Below are 20,553 nucleotides of genomic sequence, written 5' to 3' on the forward strand. Positions count from 1 at the left end.
TGTTATATTGTTTTTCCAAGCTTAAATCAATGTTTCATATTTGTTTCTAATTGTTGCTTCTTGACCTGCATACAGGTTCCTCAACAGACAAATGAGATGATCTGGTACTACCATCTCTTTGAAAACTTATTGCATTTTGTTGTGATCCATAGTCAAAGGCTGTAGTGTAGTTAATGAAGCAGAAATAGATGTTTTTCTGGAACTCCCTTGCTTTCTCCATAATCCAAAAAATGTTGGCGTTTTAGTCTCTAGTTCCTCTGCCTTTTTGAAAACCATCCTGCTCTTCTGGTAATTCACATTTTGCTTAAATCTAGCTTGGAGAATCATAAACCTAACCTTGCTGGAATTAAAAGGAGTGCAGTTGTGTGTTAATTTGAATATTTCTTTGCTTTGCCCTTTTTTAAGATTGGGATGTAAATTGATCATTTTCGAATTTGCTGGCATATTGAGTACAATACTTTAATAACATCATCTTCTTGGAGTTGAAATAGTTTAGCTGTAAGTCTATCATCTCTGTTAGCCCTATTATTAGCAATAAATTCACTTGATTTCATTTCCCATGATGTCTGACTCTATATCACGACCACATCATCATGGTTATTGGTGATGTTAAGATCTTTCTTGTGCAGTTCTTTTTTGTATTCTTGTCACTTCTTAATCTGTTCTGTTTCTGTTAAATGTCTCTGATTTTTGTCTTTTATTATGCCAATTTTTGCATGAAATGTTCCCTTGATATTTCTTGAAGAAACCTCTTGTTTTTTTTCCGTTCCACTGTTTTCTTCTTTTTCTTCACACTGCTCATTTGATCTAGAAGGGGCCTATTATGAGACTAAACAAAAAACAGTCACTACTTCCTTTTTCATCTTTATTCTGTTCTCTCCCACTCTACTTTAGCTTAATACTCAAATATATTTCTAGAGCAGTCACTGATCATTATTTGGGAGAGATGACTAGGATATGTATTGTATAACTGAGGCTGATCTGCAGTTAGATATTTGCTGTAACTGATTTATATGTAGATTATTGAGTTTTTTTTTTCATTCTTTCTGAATGTATGGCAAACAAAATGTTAAGTTAGCATATTCACTATGTGAGTTTATTTTTCTAACTTTTATGAATTAGGAAATTATGTTCTTCAAAGTCACTGACTACTTAATATTTTTTTGTTTGTCTAGAGACATATAGCTCACGGCCTTGTTCCTGCAGCTACCATAGCACCTAGACCAGCAGTTCCTCGAACACCCCCACCTCGTAGTCCAGATCCTTCTCCAGAAAGACCTAGGCAAGTTTAAATTTTGTTTTAACTTTATTGTGTGTAGTGTTAATTTGTCAAGTCAAAAATATTATGTACCTACTATGTGCCATATATTATGCTAAGTACTAGAAATATAGAGAAAGGCAAAAAATAATCTTTGCTCTCATGGAATTTTTAATCTAATGGGGAGACAACATACAAATAACTATGTGTAAACCAGTTAGATAGATAGATAGATAGATTAAATGGGAAATAATAGGAGGAAGGCAGCAGAATTAAAGGGTATTGGGAGAGGTTTCCTGTAGAAACTGGTATTTTAACTGAGATGTGAAGGAACTCAGAGAAGCTAGGAAGCAAAGGTGAGAAAGGATAACTTGGGAAAATGCCCATTTGAGATATGGAGTATCTTGTGCAAAGAACAGTAGAAAGACCAGTATCACTGGGAAGGTAATAAGAAGAATGAAGACTGTAAAAGTATGTGGGAGCCAGGTTATGACAGCCTTTAAAAGCCAAAAAAGGATCCTGTATGAAATAGGAAACTACTATAATTTATTGAGTGGAGAGTGAAAGCAAGTGGGTAACATCATACCTGCACTTTATAGGAAGATCAGTTTGACAGCTTAGTGGAGGATGGACTAGAATGGGGAGAGGCAGGAGAACTAGTCAGCAGGTCCTTGCAATGAAGGCCTGTACTAGGGTGATGGGAGCATCTTAGGAAAGAAGGATGTACACATACTGGAGATGTTACGAAGGTAACATCAACAGCCTTGTGAACAGATATTGATATGGAGAATTGGTGAGAGAGAGAGTGAAGAGTTGAAGATGATACCTACATTGTGAGCCTGGGTAACTGAAGAGATGCAGTGTCCTTGACAGTAATAAGCAAGTTAGGAAGAGGGTAGAGATTGGAAGGAAAAGATAATGGGTTCAGTTTTGGAGACATTGAGTTTAAGATGTTTATGAGAACTTTCATTTGAGGTATCCAGTTGCAAATGAACCTAGAGTTAGAGCTGAATAGTTCTAAGAATAATTAGCATAGAGATGATAACTAAATCCATTGGAACTGCTTTGATCACCAAGCAGAATAATTTAGAGGAAGAAGAGAAGAGAACCAAAATGATTGGAATTTTGGAGGATATGCCTGCTTAGACAGCATTACCTGAGTAATTATCTAGCAAAGGAGACTGAGAAAGTTGAGAATGGAGAAAGACCTGGTGTCACAAAACTCCAGGGAATATCAAGACAAGAGGATAATATATAATGACAAAGGCTCTAGAGAAGTCAATAGGATTAAGATTAAGAAAAGACAATTAAAAGTGGTGATTAAGAGTTCATTAAGGGGCAATTAGGTGGCCCAGAAGATAATAGTACCAGCCCTAGAATCAGGGGGATCTGGCTTCAGACACTTAGCACTTACTAGCTATGTGACTTTGGACAAGTCACTTAACCTGATTGCCTCAAAAAACAAAACAAAAGATCATTAAAAGTAACTTTAGAGAGAGCAGTTTCAGATGAATGATAAGTTTGGACTCAGACACAGAGAGTCATAACATCAATTGTAGATAGCCTTCTCAAGGACTTTAGCTTTGAAAAGGAGGAGAGAGAGAGTACAGACGCTAGCAGGGATGGACAGATGAAGAGAGGATCTTTGAGTATGGAAGAGATAATAGTATATATTGAGGCAGCAGGGAAGCAACCAATAGGGAAAGATTGAAAATTAGAAAGAATAGGGATGATGGAGGGGACCATCTACCAGAGAGGTTGAAACAGGATTGGCAAAGAAAATGATCCCCTTTTCACATGAGACAAAAGTAAAGGGATTTTTTTTCTCCTCTTTTTTCTTTTTTAATAATAGCTTTTTATTTTTCAAAATACATGCAAAGATAATTTTCAACATTTACCCTTGCAAAATCTTGTGTTTCAAATTTTTCTCCTTCCCTCCTTTTCTTTCCCTAGAAAACAAGTGATCCAATTCTTGTAAGTTTATTTTCACATTTGCCATGTTGCACAAAAAAAATCAGATCAGAAGCTGGGGAAAAGAAAAAGAAAAAAAATCAAGTAAACAAATAACAACAATGACAACATAAGTGAAAATAACTATGCTTTCATTCATATTCAGTCTCCATAGTTCTCTCTGGATATAGATGGCTCTTTCCATCACAGATCTATTGGAATTGCCTTGTATCACCTCATTGTTGAAAAGAAACCAAGTCCACTACAGTTGATCATCACATAATCTTTTTTTGTTTATAGCTTTTTATTTACAAGATAATTGGCCCTTACAAAACTTTCTGTTCCAGTTTTTCCCCTCCTTCCCCCCACCCTCTCTCCTATATGGCAGGTAGACTAATACATGTTAAATATGTAAAATACAATATAGATCATTACATAATCTTGTTGCCTTGTACAATGTTTTCTTGGTTCTATTTACTTCACTTTGTATCAGTTCATGTAAGTCTCTCCAGACTTCTCTGAACTCACCCTGCTGATCATTTCTTTTCTTTTTTCTTTTCTTTCTTTCTTTCTTTTCTTTTTTTTTTTTTTTGCTAAGGCAATTGGGGTTAAGTGGCTTGTCTAGGGTCACACAGCTAGGAAGCGTTAAGTGTCTGAGAGCAGATTTGAACTCAGATCCTCTTGACTTCAGGGCTGGTACTATCCACTGTACCACCTTGCTCTCCATGTTGATCATTTCTTATAGAACAATAATATTCTATAACATTAATATACCATAACTTATTCAGTCATTCTCCAACTGATGGGTATCCACTCAGTTTCCACTTCCTTGCTGTAGTGTTCTCTTCTAAAATATGATGGTTCTCTGGGAGCAGGTTTCTTGGGGAAGCAGCCTTAGTTTCAGTTCAGTGTAATAATTACCTCAAATGCAGCCAGCTGTTAAAGTAGTTCTTTATTGTCTCTTCCAAAATAGATTAGTTAGCTTTCTTTGGTTCCGAGAGCTCTTGTTGCTAGTCTTTTGCCTTTGCCAGCTTCTGCCTCTAGCTCATCTCTAACTCCTGGCTTCTCAATCCCCTCAACTGACTGACTTCACTGATTCAGCTCCTTTTTATGCTCTTTTAGAGGTGTAAACTCAAAGGTTGACTCCTCCTCCAAGAGTGGGATTATGGGAGGTGTAACTTCTGAAACTCCGGGACTTGTGAACTCTAATGTATGAACTCTAAGGCAAACTCTCTTAAAGGTGTGAGCTCTAATGTGTGAACCAATTACCTAAGCATTGTTTCTATCAACTCTCGTGAGTTAACACCTTGTTTCAAATTCTGGCTCATAACACCTTGCCACTATAAAAAGGCCTGCCACAAAATCCATGCATGCACATGTAGGATTCTTTTCCCTTAGGTTCAGTAGAAACACTGCTGAAAAAAGTTAACTAGAAAAGGAGATACAGAGTCTTAAAGATGAAAATAATTCTTTGGAAATTAGAATTAGGCAAGGGGAAGCCAGTGAAGTTATCAGAGACTAAGAAATAAGAAAACAATATAAAGAATGAAAAAAATAGAATAGAATGCGAAACATTTTATGTATAAGAAAAACAACAGATCTGGAGAACAGATCAAAAAGTGAAAATATAAGGATAATTGGCCTACCTGAAACCTGTGACCAAAAAACAAACTTTGATACAATAATGCAAGAAATAACTTAAGAAAATTGTCTCGGAGTGATAGAACATGAGAAAAAAGTAGAAATAGAAAAAACCACCAAGTACCTCCTCAAAGTGATATTTTGTGGAAAACACATAGGAATATTATTGTCAAGTTTTGAAACCCCCAGATCAAAGAGAAAATTTTGCAACAAACAAGAAAAAAACACAATCCAAATGTATTGGAGCTACAATTAGAATCATACAGAATTTAGCAGCCACAATTAAAGACCACAGGTCCTGGAATCATATCAACAATCAAAAGAACTATCCTATCCTGCAAAATTATCCATAATATTGAATGAAAAAAAAAATGGATATTCAACAAACTTGCATATTTTCAGCACTTTTTTCAACCAAACCCAAACTCAATAGAAAATTTAACATATAAGAGCCAATATCAAAGATCATTTTCAAGGAACTTAACATGGACAAGTTGTTTATTTTTTTACATGGAAATGGAAATGTTTAAGATTGACATCAGTAAAGAAATTAAAAGAAATATTGGGGCAGAGTTGAATATGATGTAACTCTTAAAAGCAAAACTACCTAGCAAAAAGTAAAAATAGTATTTTTACAAATGAAAACTACTGAAATGAAATATGAGAAGCAGAGCAAAAATAGATATAGAGGCATAAGATGGGGGAGGAGGGCTAGTAATTCTAAAAACTTCCTCACATCGGTAATAGATTAAATAGGTAACACTACATGTATACCCTGAAGGGAATAGCACCCTCTAAAATCTATAAAATGATAAGGGAGCAGGGAATGACAGAAGGAGCAACAAAAGGTGGGGGAAGAAAATAAAGGAGGGATCCATGGGTGGAGGGAAGTTAAATAATAGCAAGGCAAGTTAAAGAGCTGAATTAAAGCAGAAGAGTTAGTAGAGATAGGAAAGAAGAGATATATACAAACACTAAAACAAGGATCAGGAGTAGAAATTATTAGGGGAAAAAATGGCTAGTAATCATTGATCTTAGACAAAGTCAAAGCTAAAAACTGAATCGAGAAATCTACATGTTAGTCATACTAATATTGTTTTAGATGCATGTTTATTGAGTATATGTTAATATGTATGCATGTTGCTCTATGTATATTGGAATATAGATATATGTATATGTGTTTGGGTTTGTGGGTAAGTGAATGTATGTGTGTATATATATATATATATATATATATATATATATATGCATGTTTTATATGGGGGGTGTACATGTGTGTATATATTTATGTATGTACATATAAATATATCTGTACTTAACTATAGTCTGCTTGGGGGATATGGGGGGAATGAAAGAGGGAAAAAAAAGAATAAAATAAAAAAAGTGTGCAGCAGAGAACAAAAGAACAGCCTAAAAGGAAGCAAAGAAAATTAGATGGAAGCAAAGAAAATTAGATGGACACTCATGGATATATATATATATTTTTTAACCATTATGTAGCCTTTCTTGAATTGGTAATTTATTGTTACATATTTTGAATCCTCCCTGATATTCTGTTGGGCACATCACAATGTTCTGTTTTGTTTTCTTTTTTTCTATTCCATTTTTAAAAAATAATAAAATGAAAAGTCGCTATGGTAAGTGGAATAATTCATTAGAGAGGCAGGAAAAGATTGTCTTGTTAAGATTATAAAGTAAAAATTTGTAGTGACCCCTTCAGCATGGCTTTGTGATTTTTCCCTAGCTTCATTTAGCAGCATATGAGTAGGAATGAAAGCATAGAATAGTGGGAGTCATCCAAGGTTGATGTTTGGCAGGGGAAGATATCCATTAGGATAAAAGAGCAAGAATAGAAAAGTATAAAGTTGAATGCGTTCAACAAAGGGTTGACATGGAGAAAGGAAGCGAATGTTTCTAGTGCAAGAGTCATGATCTAAGAAGGAACTGAATGGTGAAGGGATTAGAGGTCTCCATGAGGTTGAAGAACAAAGGCTAAAGGTTCCACAGCAGAGGGAGAGGTGGGATAAATACAGATAAAGGATGAGATAAAAGATTTGCAAAATTCATGAACATGGAAGATGAACATTTACGGCTGATGGCAAGATCACAAGAATATATCTCTGGTTAATTGTGGTAAGGTAGAAGAATGGAGTCATGGGAACAGAGTAAAATCAGAAGATTAGATTGTTTAAGTTATCAATATATTAGGCACTGAATTTATTGGGAAAAGAAAAAGATTGTCCTTGAAGTCTGTAGATAATAAATACAAGACTCTTGATCAGATGATAAATATATATTTGTTGAATTTCAAATAAACAGAGGTAACTGAGTGATAGTGATAGAGGGAAAACTTGGAAGTGCCTATGGGGAACAAGGAATATTCTAATTTTCTCATCTTGACCAGTTCAAGTATGAATATACAAAGATAAATGGGCAAAAGCATAACCAGCACTGGAAAGGGTAAGGAGGGAATCTGTGTCATTAGGAAAGAACTAAGTTTCAGTAAATACAAGTAGATAAAATTAATCAGAAAGAAAAAGGTTTAGGATGAAAGCAAGTTTATCACCTATGTAGCTGGCATTATGGAGAAAATATTGGAGGGAGTTGGGATAGTTTTAGAGTAGAATGTTGTAGGGATTAGGTTGTGCATGGAAGGAATAATGGAATGGGGACAGAGATTAACAGCTGAGAATTATTATAGAATTTTTCTCATTACATTATATTAATTTTACTTTTTTTACCCTTAGAATGGAAAAAAATCTTTTTTTGCTGTTTTTTTTTTTTTTTTGGCAAGGCAATTGGGATTAAATGACTTGCCCAGGGTCACACAGCTACTAAGGATATGAATCTGGATTTGAACTCATGTCCTCCTGACTCCAGGGCCAATAATTTGCCTACCATACCATCTGACTGCCCCCAGTTAAAAGTTCTGATTCTTTTAAATATTCTACTGTAGCTCCCTGGAGGGCCTCGGGGTCAGTCAGAATCAGGATAAATTAAAGTCCTTTGTCTTTAGGGGGAGAAGTGAAGGAGGCAGGCAAACTGCCATGAGACTTGCCAAAGATGTATCCTGGATTCTGGAGTCCAGAGTTACCAACTTCTTTCCTCCTCATCCTGTTGCCAAGTGCCTCTGGCCTCTCTCTGTCTCCCCACCCTCCAATTCTTGCCTATGATTATCTTAATACCAAACATTCATCACCCGCACTAAAAGTGAGAAGAGCCATTTATCCAAATATATGCTAATAGAGTTTTTGTCTCACATTGGATAGGTAATTAGCTTTAAGTGCTCAGTTGTCTGATTCAAGCATATCTTGTTGGAGTTTCAGCCCTCTACATCCAACTATTTATATACCACCTCAGAATTATTTTCTATAAAGGCATAATTTCTATACTTGTACTTTTAATTTTACTTACATTTATACAAGTAAATATAACTTTGGAGAAACTAAAGACAATATATACTATTATCTTAAAAAAAAGGAAACCTGAATTTCACATCACCAGAATTTTATGATTAGTCTACACTTCTTAGAATTTAAAGTGAATGCAGTGCTAAAATATGCATATGTCATTTTATCATTTTAATTATGTCAACAGCTATTTAGGAAATATATTGAAGCATTATTATATTAAACATTTGATTAAAAAAACTTTCTGCTTAGAATCCTCTGCAAGAGTAACTATGTTATTGCAATTAGTATGACGATAAAGATATAAGAAGCATGTTCATGTTGTTGAACTATCCATTTAGGCTTAATATCAAATATGTCGATTTTTGGTTGTTTTTTTCCTGTTTATTTTAAAACTTAAATAGATAAGAGAAAGGAAAAAAAAGAAAACAGAAAATGACAAAAAAAATATGATGTTCACAGTAGAACATATAAGAAGATTCAATATATGTAATGATAAATTTCCTTTTCAAGAAAGCATTTATAATAATAAAATATTGTATTCCAAATTGTCCATTTTTTCTTTCTTTTTATCCTCTGCTGTAATTTTTTTTACTTTATTCTTTTTTCCTCCTTTTCCTCCCACCTCCTCCAAGCAGGCTACAGTTAAGCATGAATATATTTGTGTTTACATATATATTCTTTTTTTTTTTTTTTAAGTAACTTTTTATTGACAGAATCCATGCCAGGATAACTTTTTACAGCATTATCCCTTGCACTCACTTCTGTTCCGATTTTTCCCCTCCCTTCCTCTACCCCCTCCCCCAGATGGCAAGCAGTCCTTTACATGTTAAATAGGTTACAGTATATCCTAGATACAATATATGTGTGCAGAACCGAACAGTTTTCTTGTTGCACAGGGAGAATTGGATTCAGAAGGTATAAATAACCGGAAGAAAAACAAAAATGTAAGCAGTTTATATTCATTTCCCCGTGTTCTTTCTTTGGGTGTAGCTGCTTCTGTCCATCCTTGATCAATTTATATATATATTCAATAAGCCTATATCTGGTCTTAAGCTTTGAACAGTGTCTCACAGATAAATTAATGCTAGTTCCAGTTCAAAATTGATGTTTGTCTGTTTCCATAGGAGTGATTAGATTATGGTTGAATGATTAACAACAACTTTTAAAATACTTTTTGAGGTACCTTTCAACTTCAGTCCAATCTATGTCCAGTCTTATTTCACATAAATTCATGACATAATTGTCAGTCAAACTAGATTACTAGCCATCCCCAAATCTTGTTCTGCTCTCTTCTATCTTTATACCTCCTATTGTTTCTTTCTAGAATGTCCTCCCTGCATTTCTCCTTGTTGAAATTCTTCTTTCCTTCAAAGCTTAGCTAATTACTTCTTTTGTGAAGCTTTCATTTCTTCCATACTGAAATCTCATTTTTCTCTGGCTTCTCATATGGATTCCAGTGTACTTACAATATACATAGCATGTGTGTGTGTGTGTGTGTGTGTGTGTGTGTGTGTCTAATTTTTACTAGGAATTAGCATAGAATGGTATGCAGAGTTTTAGGCTTGGAGTTAGGAAGACTAATTCCTTTTGAATCTTGCCTCTCTACTAACTGGTCATATGACCATGGACAAGGCATTTAAAATTTGCCAGACTTTCTGTTGCTTCTCTGAATAATTCTATAAATGGTTTGAGACATTGGGAGTACTTGTACCAAAGAAATCACAGGTTCTGCTTGCTAATGGTATGTCTCTTTCCTCCTGGAAGATTATAAGTTCCTTTAAGACAAAGGTAGTGTTGTTTTTCATCCTTTGTAGTTTTCACCCAAAAAATATCAAATAGGTGCATGTTGAATTGAAGACAACTGATGAATGAAAATACTAATTTATTAATTTTATATTAAGAAATGTAACTGCCAAATGACCTGAAACAGATTTGTTGGCTAGTTAGTATATTTTCCCCCCTTTTTACCTTTGTAGGTAAATTCACTTAGAAATCAAATTTATTGATTCTGTATTTAGAATTCAAGTTCCAAGTACTTAGCTTGGGATTCAGGACCCTCTGCAATCTGGTTGCCCTATATTTCTAACCTTATCTCCTTAAACTCTATACTACTTATAGTCTCCTTTATATATCTCATCTTTTTCTATCTTGGTGCCTTTTTTCACTCCTGTACCTGAAATGCTTTTTTCCTATGGTCGCCTTAATAAGGCTAAACTGTTTACATTCTTATGTGGGAAGATGATTCTTATAACTTGTAAGAACTTTTTAATTTTTAAGACAATTAGGAGTATATGTAGAGGGTACAGGTGGGAGTTGAATATGAAAAGATGATATCTAAAAAAAGATAAAATTAAGGGGTGAGAAAGAGGAATATACTGGAAGAAAAGGGAAAGGAAAGGTATAATGGGGTGAATTGTGTCATATAAAAGAGGCAAGAAAGAGCTTTTACAGTGTAGCAGAACAAAGGAGAGGTGGTGAACCATCCTCTCATTGGAATTGGTGCAAAGAGAGAAAAATTTGGGTCTATAAATCTATCTTACCCTACATGAAAATAGGATGGGAAAGGAATAAAAGAAGAGTGTGGGTGAAGCTGATAGGAAGAGATAAAATTTAGGAGCAAAACATTTTTAAGAGGGGACATGGTGAAAGGGGAGAGAGAATAGAATAAACATGGAGGAAATAGGATAGAGGGAAATACAGTTAGCAATCATAACTATGAAAAAAAATTTGAGAAATTTCTCTGATAAGAGCCTTATTTTGCAAATGTATAGAGAATTGACTTAGATTTATAAAAACAAGAGCCATTCCCCAGTTGATAAATGGTCAAAAGATATGAACAGTTAGTTTTCAAATAAAGTAGTCAAAACTATTTGTAGCCATATGAAAAAAAAATCACTATTGATTGGAGAAATACAAATTAAAATAATTCTAAGGTATTACTTCATACCTTTTAGATTGGTTAATAGGAAGGAAAAAGAAAATGATATTAGTGGGGGATATAAGAAAATTGAGACACTAATGCAATACTCCTGTTGGTAGAGTTGTGAACTGATTTAACTATTATGTAGAGTAATTTGGAACTAGATCCAACGGCTATAAAACCATGCATGTACTTTGATCTAGTCATACTACAACTAAGATTTCCCCAAAGAAATAAAAAACAAAAAGGAAAAAGACCTATATATACAAAAATATTTATAGAAAATATTTTAGTGGTGACAAAGTGGAAATTGAAGGGATGCTCATCAAATGGGGAATGGCTAAACAAACTGGTGTATGATTATGATAGAGTATATATAGAGTATAATAGTATACTGAAAGAAATGATGAACAGTATGCTCTTAGAAAAACTTGAAAAGACTTAATATGAATTAATAAAAAGTGAAATGAGGACAACCAAGAGTTTATTGTAACATGATAAGTTGTTAATTATTTACCTATTCCCAGCAATACAATTATCCAAGACAACTCTGAAGAATTTATGAAGAAAAATGCTACTCTTTCTCAGAAAAGAACTGATGGGGTCTGAATACAGATAGAAGCATACTTTTAAAAACTTAATTTATTTTTCTTGTTTATTTTATTTGTTTATGTTTTCTTTTATAACATGAATGATATGGAAATGTTTTTCATGCCTACACATGTATAACATATTAAATTGCTTATCTTCTCAATGAGGAAATGGAGAGGGAGGCAGGGAATTTGGAACTTAAAATTTTCAAAACAAATATGTTAAAATTGTTTTTACATGTAATTGGGGAAATATAAAATACTAAATTAAAAAAAGATTTTAGTAAAGGGGAAGATTGGAGGAAAGATAATGTTCTGTTTTGGACGTGTTGAATCTTAAGTTGCTTATGCAATATCTAGTTTTAAATATTCAACAGTAGTTTCTTAGTTTTTAACATTTATCAAGTTTTCTTCTGGTTGAACTAAGTTTAAATCTTACTTTGCTTCTGTCATTTTTTTCTTTCAGTAGAGTATTTCTATTTTTTTTAATAATAGCTTTTTTATTTTTAAAATATATAAAAAGATAGTTTTCAGCTTTTACTCTTGTAAAACTTTGTTCCAAATTTTTTTCCCACCTTTCTTCCCCCTTCTCCTCAGATAGTAAGTAATCCAATATATGTTAAATATATGTAGTTCTTCTTTACATATTTCCACAATTATCATGTGTACAAGAAAAATCAGATCAAAAAGGAAAAAAAAAACAGAAAAAACAAAAAGCAAGCAAATAACAAAAAAGTGTGAAAATACTGTTATGATTCACATTTAATCCCCATAGTCCTTTTTCTGGATGCAAATGGCTCACTCTATCACAAGTCTGTTGGAATAGGCCTGAATTACCTAATTGTTGAAAAGAGCCAAATCCATCAGAATTGATCATCAGATATTCTTGTTATTGCTGTGAACAATGCCCTGTTGGTTCTACTCACTTTGCTTAAGCATCAATTCATGCAAATCTCTCCAAGCCTTTCTGAAATCATCCTGCTGATTGTTTCTTATGGAACAATAATATTCCTTAACATTCATATAACATAACTTATTCAGACATTCTCCAACTGATGGGCATCCTCTCAGTTTCCTTTTCCTTGCTACTACAAAAAGGACTCATCAGGATACTTTTTTTTTTTAACTTTTTATTGACAGAACCCATGCCAGGGTAATTTTTTACAGCATTATCCCCTACACTCACTTCTGTTCTGATTTTTCTCCTCTTCCCTCCACCCCCTCCCCAGATGGCAAGCACTCCTTTACATGTTAAATAGGTTACAGTATATCCTAGATACAATATATGTGTGCAGAACCGAACAGTTCTCTTGTTGCACAGGGAGAATTGGATTCAGAAGGTATAAATAACCTGGGAAGAAAAACAAAAATGCAAGCAGTTTATATTCATTTCCCCGTGTTCTTTCTTTGGGTGTAGTTGCTTCTGTCCATCCTTGATCACTTGAAACTGAATTAGCTCTCTTTATCGAAGAGATCCACTTCCATCAGAATACATCCTCAAACAGTATCATTGTTGAGGTATATAATGATCTCCTGGTTCTGCTCATTTCACTTAGCATCAGTTCATGTAAGTCCCGCCAGTCCTCTCTCTGTATTCATCCTGCTGGTCATTTCTTACAGAACAGAATAATATTCCATAACATTCATATACCACAATTTACTCAACCATTCTCCAATTGATGGGCATCCATTCATTTTCCAGCTTCTAGCCACTACAAACAGGGCTGCCACAAACATTCTTTAGTATCTCGTTGGGGTATAAGCCCAGTAGAAACACTGCTGGATCAAAGGGTATGCACAGTTTGATAACTTTTTGAGCATAGTTCCAAATTGCTCTCCAGAATGGCTGGATGTGTTCACAATTCCACCAACAGTGTATCAGTGTCCCTGTTTTCCCACATCCCCTCCAACATTCTGCATTGTCTTTCCCTGTCATTCTAGCCAATCTGACAGGTGTGTAATGGTATCTCAGAGTTTTCTTAATTTGCATTTCTCTGATTAATAATGATTTGGAACATATTTTTATGTGGCTATAAATAGTTTTAATTTCTTCGTCTGAGAATTGTCTGTTCATGTCCTTTGACCATTTACAAGATACTTCTTTAAAAAAAATTATTTAATCAATATTTTTAAAAAATCTCATTAATTTCCCAATAAGCCTACCCTTCTTAGAGAGTTATTCCTAGGATCAAAGAAGAGAAATAAAATCAGTTAAGCAAAATTAATGTTAACTGTATCTGATAGTATATGAAATTTTCTATATTTATGGTTCATCTGCCTCTATAAAAAATGGGTGAAAGTTTAGTAGGACAATTCTGTCCCTCATTTAAAATGTTTATGTTATCTTATGTTGTTGAATGTTATTATCATCTAATCTTATTCTCCTTTAAAAAAAATAAACATCTTAGTTTGTCTCTTTACTGCTGCCATATCTTCTTTTATTTCTTGTGTTCTAATTTTTGTGTAACTTCATTTGTTATGGGCATTATGAATATTAATTGTTCTTTTCTTATGTCATCTTAAATTTCTTTCATCACATAACTTTAAAAATGCATTTTTTTTTTTTTTTGGAAAAGAAAAGGTTTTTTTTGGTTCCTTTTTTAACAATGATTTTCCTTTGATATTTTGAGGTTATCTTAAAAATTTTTTTAATTAAGCTGGTTTTTTTAAGGTTTTAGATTATGGAGTAGGACTGTCAAAATAGCCACTGTTAATCGTGGCAAAGTTCTCTCTAATTCCTTCTTTTCATTATTTAATAACAACTATAAAGCTTGGAAACTTCATAATGCTTAAATAGTCCAAGATAAAAAGATTAAATAGAGATATGGAAGATCCAAATGAAAAAATCTTACAATAATGATTTAGGTAATTTGTACCAAAATAAAAAAAGCAAACACTTTTCCCCAGACTATCTAAAGTATATCTATCTTGTCAGAAACTTAGAAAGCTATTTTAAAAATTGATTCTTTAATCATATTCATATTTTTATGTATTTTCAACTGATCTTTGCCATTAGTAATGCTTCAATATTGCAAAGGTAATATTATATATGTAAATATATAATTATTCTCTTTCTGTTATATATGTATCATCATTTTTTGCTTGTTTGAGGTACTAATGTATGCCTTCAGAATCTACCTTCATTAGGTTAGTGTTTAATATTTTATATTTATATCTTATCTAGATCTGCCCTTGCTGCAGCCATCCTGGTGTCCACATTAACTGGAAGGACTTTTGCTATTCCTCAGCCTAAATATCGGTCACATTCTGAAAGTGATGCAACATACATGGAAGAAGATGGTGGCATCATTGAACCATATGCCACTATAACTGAGATAAGACCTGGGTAGCCTCTTATTTCTATTTTTGTAGTTGTTATTGTTGTTGTTTCATGTAACAGGTAGTGCTAGAGATAAACGGTTTGATAGAGGCTTATTGTGGAAAATATTAACACTATAATTTTCATTACAACAGTTGAAAAGAGGGTGGTCCTTTCCTCTCTCTAATATTGAGCTTTACCAAATAGCTGAATAAATATTGGATCAAAGTAGAGCTCTTTTGTTAGCTCAATTTACTTCAACATTTATTATGCACTAATTACACATAAGGGCCTTTGCCAGTTGCTTCAGATATATATCGAGAAGTTTATATTCTCATATGGGGATTCAACATGTATAGTGCAAAGTTCAGTTGTAACCCCAGTTGCTTAGCACTGGCCAAAGAGGAAAACAGATGGGAGGAAGCTATTGTAATAGTCCAGCTGAAAGATGAAAGAGAGTGTTTGAACTAAGTTAGCAGTAATGTGAATGCAGAGAAAGGAATAATTGGGACTATCATGGGAAGGACAGTCAAAAGAATTTGTCATCTGATTGACTCACCTAGTAAAAATAGAATTTTTCTTAAGATTTTAATATTCCACTGAAAACTAAATAATTTTTATGCATGGCACTTGTTTAATGTAAAGAAAATGGCACTCTTGTTTAATGTGAAAAAACAGAACAATCTTTATTATGATCTGTTATGATTTTAATTTGGAGAAATCTCATCATTTTCCTTAATTTTTCTTTCTTTATATTCTTGGGCTTAGTTTTTTTATGTGTTAGTAATTCTGGCTGATGGTTGGTCATGACCAAATTTGAAATTTTTGTAGATTATTTCAAAATAAATATGAGAATTATTTTTATATTGTTTATTAAAAACATATTAAACTTAGATTTTTTTTTCTTACAGATATGAATGTTCTTACATGCTTATAATATTAACTGTTTCCTCAGGGTGTTTTGCATTTTAGCAGTTGAAGTATTTCATTTGAAGTATTAGTTTATTTTTAACTCTTTATATACTGTATATACTTTATTTCCATTCATAGACCAGAGTGGCCAGATGGGAAGGAAAAAAAATATTCTTTACCAGCTTTTAAAATGTCAAGCTACAGTGAGGATGAAGATGAAGAAGTTGAGACATATCTCTCTGACAATTACAGAGATATTGAGCTCAGTACTCAGAAAAAAGAAAACAATTTTGAGAATGCTGTTTATGCTGTTCCAAACAGAAATAACAAGGTATTTTTTGAGTATTACAGACTTTCTATACCCTGGAAACATTTTTGTAGTGAATTATTTTCAGAATTGTTAATGTTTTGCTATTAATAGTAATTGTTCTTCAGCATGAGTTGCCTCCTTTTTAAAAATTACATAATACAAATTACATATAAATATGTGAATTATAAATTAGTTTATTGGCAAAAATCCAACCATAAACTTTAAATAGCTCAAATTCTATTGTAAACTTTACCATCCATAACCATTTTTCCTAATTAAATTTTATTTTCAAAGAAAGATTCTCTTATCCTTCCTACTTCTCTTTCCTTCCCTCCCAAGGTGGAGAAAGGAAGAAAAACCCTTGTTATTAACGTGTAGTAGAACAAAACAAATTTTCATATGGGCTATATTCAAAAGAATATTTTTACATATCATTGTTTGCAATCTTTTGATCATCTTTTGAATTTTGACTCAGACTTTTCAAAACTATTTCTTCAAGTATGCATTTGTATTAACTTAATTGTATTGATATAATCATTAGAATTATTTGTCATTGTTAAAGAATATGTAATTCTGTATTGTCATATTCACATATATGTCTTAGTCTGTCTTCTTTGTGTAAGGCATTTAGGCTATTTTTGGAACTGTTTTTTGTAATTGTTATAAAAACTATTAATTAACTGAGAGTTCTTCCTAAGTCTTTCAAAGACTGAAGAGTAAACTTTTGAATCACTGTATTTACCATAATTAGTGCCTTGTTCTGTAGTAGATGTTTGAAAAATTTTAGGATCATTATCATAATAAAAGTTGATAGTTATACAATAATTACTATATTGTTAACAAAATTCTTCACAAATATTGTCTTCTCTGATCCTCAAAAGGGACTTAGAGATGAAAAGGATGAAATTGAGGCCCAGAACAGTTAATTGACCTGATTGGTTTATGTCAACACTATGTGGCCCAGCCCAGATTCAAATAAGTTTCTGTGACTATAAATTCAGTATTCTTTCCATTGCACTATGATACTTGTTTTAATTTAATTCCTATCTTTTCTTTTTAATTCATGTTTTCCACATAAAGTTAATAATATTGGACTATTGTTTGTTACCCAAATCAAATTTTCTGTTGCATTGCCACTGTTTCTCAGCCATAAGTTAAGATACTATAGCAAAAATTTGTCCTTTTGTGTGCTATTAGGAGTTGAAGCTTAAATTATTTCTTGTATTGGTGATTTTAAAAGTTTTTTTCTAGTATTTTTTTATATCCATTACGCCTTATGCCTTTAGAAAGTTTAATTTTTTTTTTTTTTTTTTTATGGAATAGGAGATTTTTTTTTCTCCTCTTTCTTTTTGTTGATTATAATACATATTCAAATCAATTTGAAATTAGGCTTTAACTTTGATTTATTATATCCTATGTGTGTGCTTATTTGATATCTGTTTGAAATACAATGCCTCTCCCACTTGTTAAATGTGATCACATGAGGAGTGTTGATCATTTTTAGTCATCATTTCTTTAGTGTATAGTTTTAAAAAAAAAAACAACTTTATTTTTTCAGTTAAATGTAAAAACAATTTTTATCATTCGTATTTTAAAATTTTGAGTCCAAATTCTCTCCCTCCTTTCCTCCACTTGCCTCTCATTAAGAAGGCAAGCCATTTGATATAGGTTATACATGGTGAGTGCCATGTATTTCCACATTTTAAAAAAAACCAGGAAACGTAAAGAAAGGGGAAAAAATATGTTTTACTCTGCCTTCAAACTGCCATCAGTGCTTTATCTAGAGATGGATAGCATTTTTCATCTTAAGTCTTTCAGAATTGTCTTAGATAATTGTTTTACTGAAAATAACTAAATCATTCACAGTTAAACATTGTATAATATTGTCACTGTGTACAGTGTAATCCTAGTTCTACTCATTTCCCTTGTATCAGATTAATGTAAATTTTTTCATGTTTTCCTGAATGATGATGATGATAGCTAGCATTTATATTGCACTAATAGGTTTGAAAAGTACTTTATAGATATTATCTTACTGTATTCTAATGATAATCTCAGAATAAGCAAGTGTTATTATTATCCTCATTTTCTCAGATGAGGAAACTGAGGCTGAGATAAGCAATTTGTCCAAGATCCTCAGCTATGAAGTGTTTGAGGATAGATTTGAACTCAGGTCTTCTTCAGTACAGATGCAGTACTCTTACCGTCTATGCTACATGGGTGCCTAAGATGTCAAACAGTTATAATATGTGAAAAGTATTTTCTGAGGTTATATCTTTTGCTCTGAAATGCAAAATGCATGAAATGTGAGCACATTTTCATTTTCTTATTAGTACTAATAAATTTAAGAATGATAACATTACTTAAAGAATTAATGCTATGGGCCACTAATGATACTGAAGTTACAATTATACTGATTATAAAGACCTCATATTTGATTCATATATAATCCCAACTGAAGACCTCTTCTGGACAATAGAATTGTATATAAAATACTAATTAATTTACTAGTTGTTTGTCCTTATTATTGGACTATAGTGAAGTGTTTTATCAAAATTCATTTCAAATATTATGTCTGAACATTTGAACTTATCAAGAAAGTGATAAGATTTATAATCACTTACAAGCATTTCCTTTTGTATTTTAGATGTGTTAGAGAAAAGATTCATACAATTCATGTTAGTAAGGTTAATTTCATTTTAAGTACACTTGGTGGAGTTTGCTCTTTGTGTGATTTTATTAAACCCTTGTAAAACAAATAATTATTTAGAAATATTTATGGAAAACCTACAATATACTAGAGTACAAGGTCTAGTGATATTATGAGCTTTTTAATCCAAAATAGTTACCATGAATTACTACAGAAACAAGATTCTATCCCAGTATATAGAGTAATAGGAGAGATCTTGTAATATAAGATAGAATATGAAAATACAAGAAGAGAAGTTAAAAGTAAGAATGTAATATAGTCGCAGCATTTAGATACATGGAATAAGCAGCATAGGAGGAATATTTCCTAATTTGTTCCTATATGAATCTACATTTTGATATACAGTATTAAATTTACTTAGAACATGTTTTAACAGTTTGATTAGGCATCTAACAAAGGTATAGCCATAAAGCAATGTTATTTCTCTGTAATGGGCTGAGGCTCAGGTTGATGCACTGAGGTCCCAAGCACATGAGGCTAAATAGTAATTGGACCATACTCTATTAATATATATGCTTGGAGAAAGAATGGCCCCTGCCCACTCTTTGTGCAAGTCCTGATGTGTTGTATAGGATATGACGATTTTAGTGGGTGAAGGCAGGGGAATGGAAAGGGGAGCAGAGAGGGAAGCAGAAAGAGAGACTGTTGTCTGGCTTCTTGTCACAGCTGCTCACATTGCTAATCCCCCTTCACCTCTGATCCCCTTTCACCTCCGATTCCCTTTTACCTTCGATCCTTCTTCCCCTCCACTAAGAATAAAGATAGACGATTTTCCCCTATCCTGAATTCCTGACTCCGGCTGATTTTAAATACATAGTCATCACATTTCTCAACTATTTTTCTGATGTATCAAAGAGACCATGCTTAAGACATATGCTATTATGTTTATGACCTTCCATTTCATCTGGTATGCTTGTTTAATTTCTATATGCTTTCTGGTTAGAGTTTCTTTAAAAAAAAAACCACATCTGGGATAGGTTTGTCATAGATAATGAGGCATAATATACTATTTTTTAAACTTATGTGTATAATTCATATTTATGGTAAACTTGAAAGCTTCTTGAAGGCAATGGTTTTATCAAACTTTTTTTAAACTAACAATGCTTAGCCTAGAAGTAGGCACAAAATTGACATTCATTAGATATTGAAGTATTAAATTGGGCATTGACCTATCAACAGATTTAATATGCCGATTTTCCTTGTTGCCATGACAAAGAATGACATTTTGTCCAAAAGATTCATGTCATTTCTGTTTGCTATCATTTTAAATCTAGGACACAGAACCACTGATTTTTAGAACTTATACTAAACCTGTTTCTGAACAAGATGAATTCCCCATTTTGGAAGTTGGGTCAGTGCAAATGAAAGGTAAGAAAATTTTTTTTTAATGTAAAAGATTCCAGTCTAAAAAATGTTATTGTACTTGAAAGGGATGACATCTTTTTTCCTTTTGTCTTACTACACCTAAGTACCTCTATATAAAAGCAAAGTAGGTATTTTCAAAATGTTTAGCAATGTGTGTTTCTGTAT

General features: G+C 32.7%; 1 protein-coding gene across 1 annotated transcript in view; it reads left to right on the forward strand.

Moving 5' to 3' along the window:
• The window catches only part of CEP89 (centrosomal protein 89), a 153,147-nt gene that overhangs the window by 1,564 nt on the left and 131,030 nt on the right, over nucleotides 1-20,553 (forward strand). The window contains exons 2-5 of the mRNA XM_051979745.1: nucleotides 1,176-1,282; nucleotides 14,957-15,118; nucleotides 16,142-16,334; nucleotides 20,298-20,391. Of these exons, the coding sequence (XP_051835705.1) occupies nucleotides 1,176-1,282; nucleotides 14,957-15,118; nucleotides 16,142-16,334; nucleotides 20,298-20,391 (556 nt within the window). The remainder of the gene's footprint in view (nucleotides 1-1,175; nucleotides 1,283-14,956; nucleotides 15,119-16,141; nucleotides 16,335-20,297; nucleotides 20,392-20,553) is intronic.

This window comes from Antechinus flavipes, chromosome 2, assembly GCF_016432865.1.
Source record: "Antechinus flavipes isolate AdamAnt ecotype Samford, QLD, Australia chromosome 2, AdamAnt_v2, whole genome shotgun sequence".
Lineage (NCBI taxonomy): Eukaryota > Metazoa > Chordata > Mammalia > Dasyuromorphia > Dasyuridae > Antechinus > Antechinus flavipes.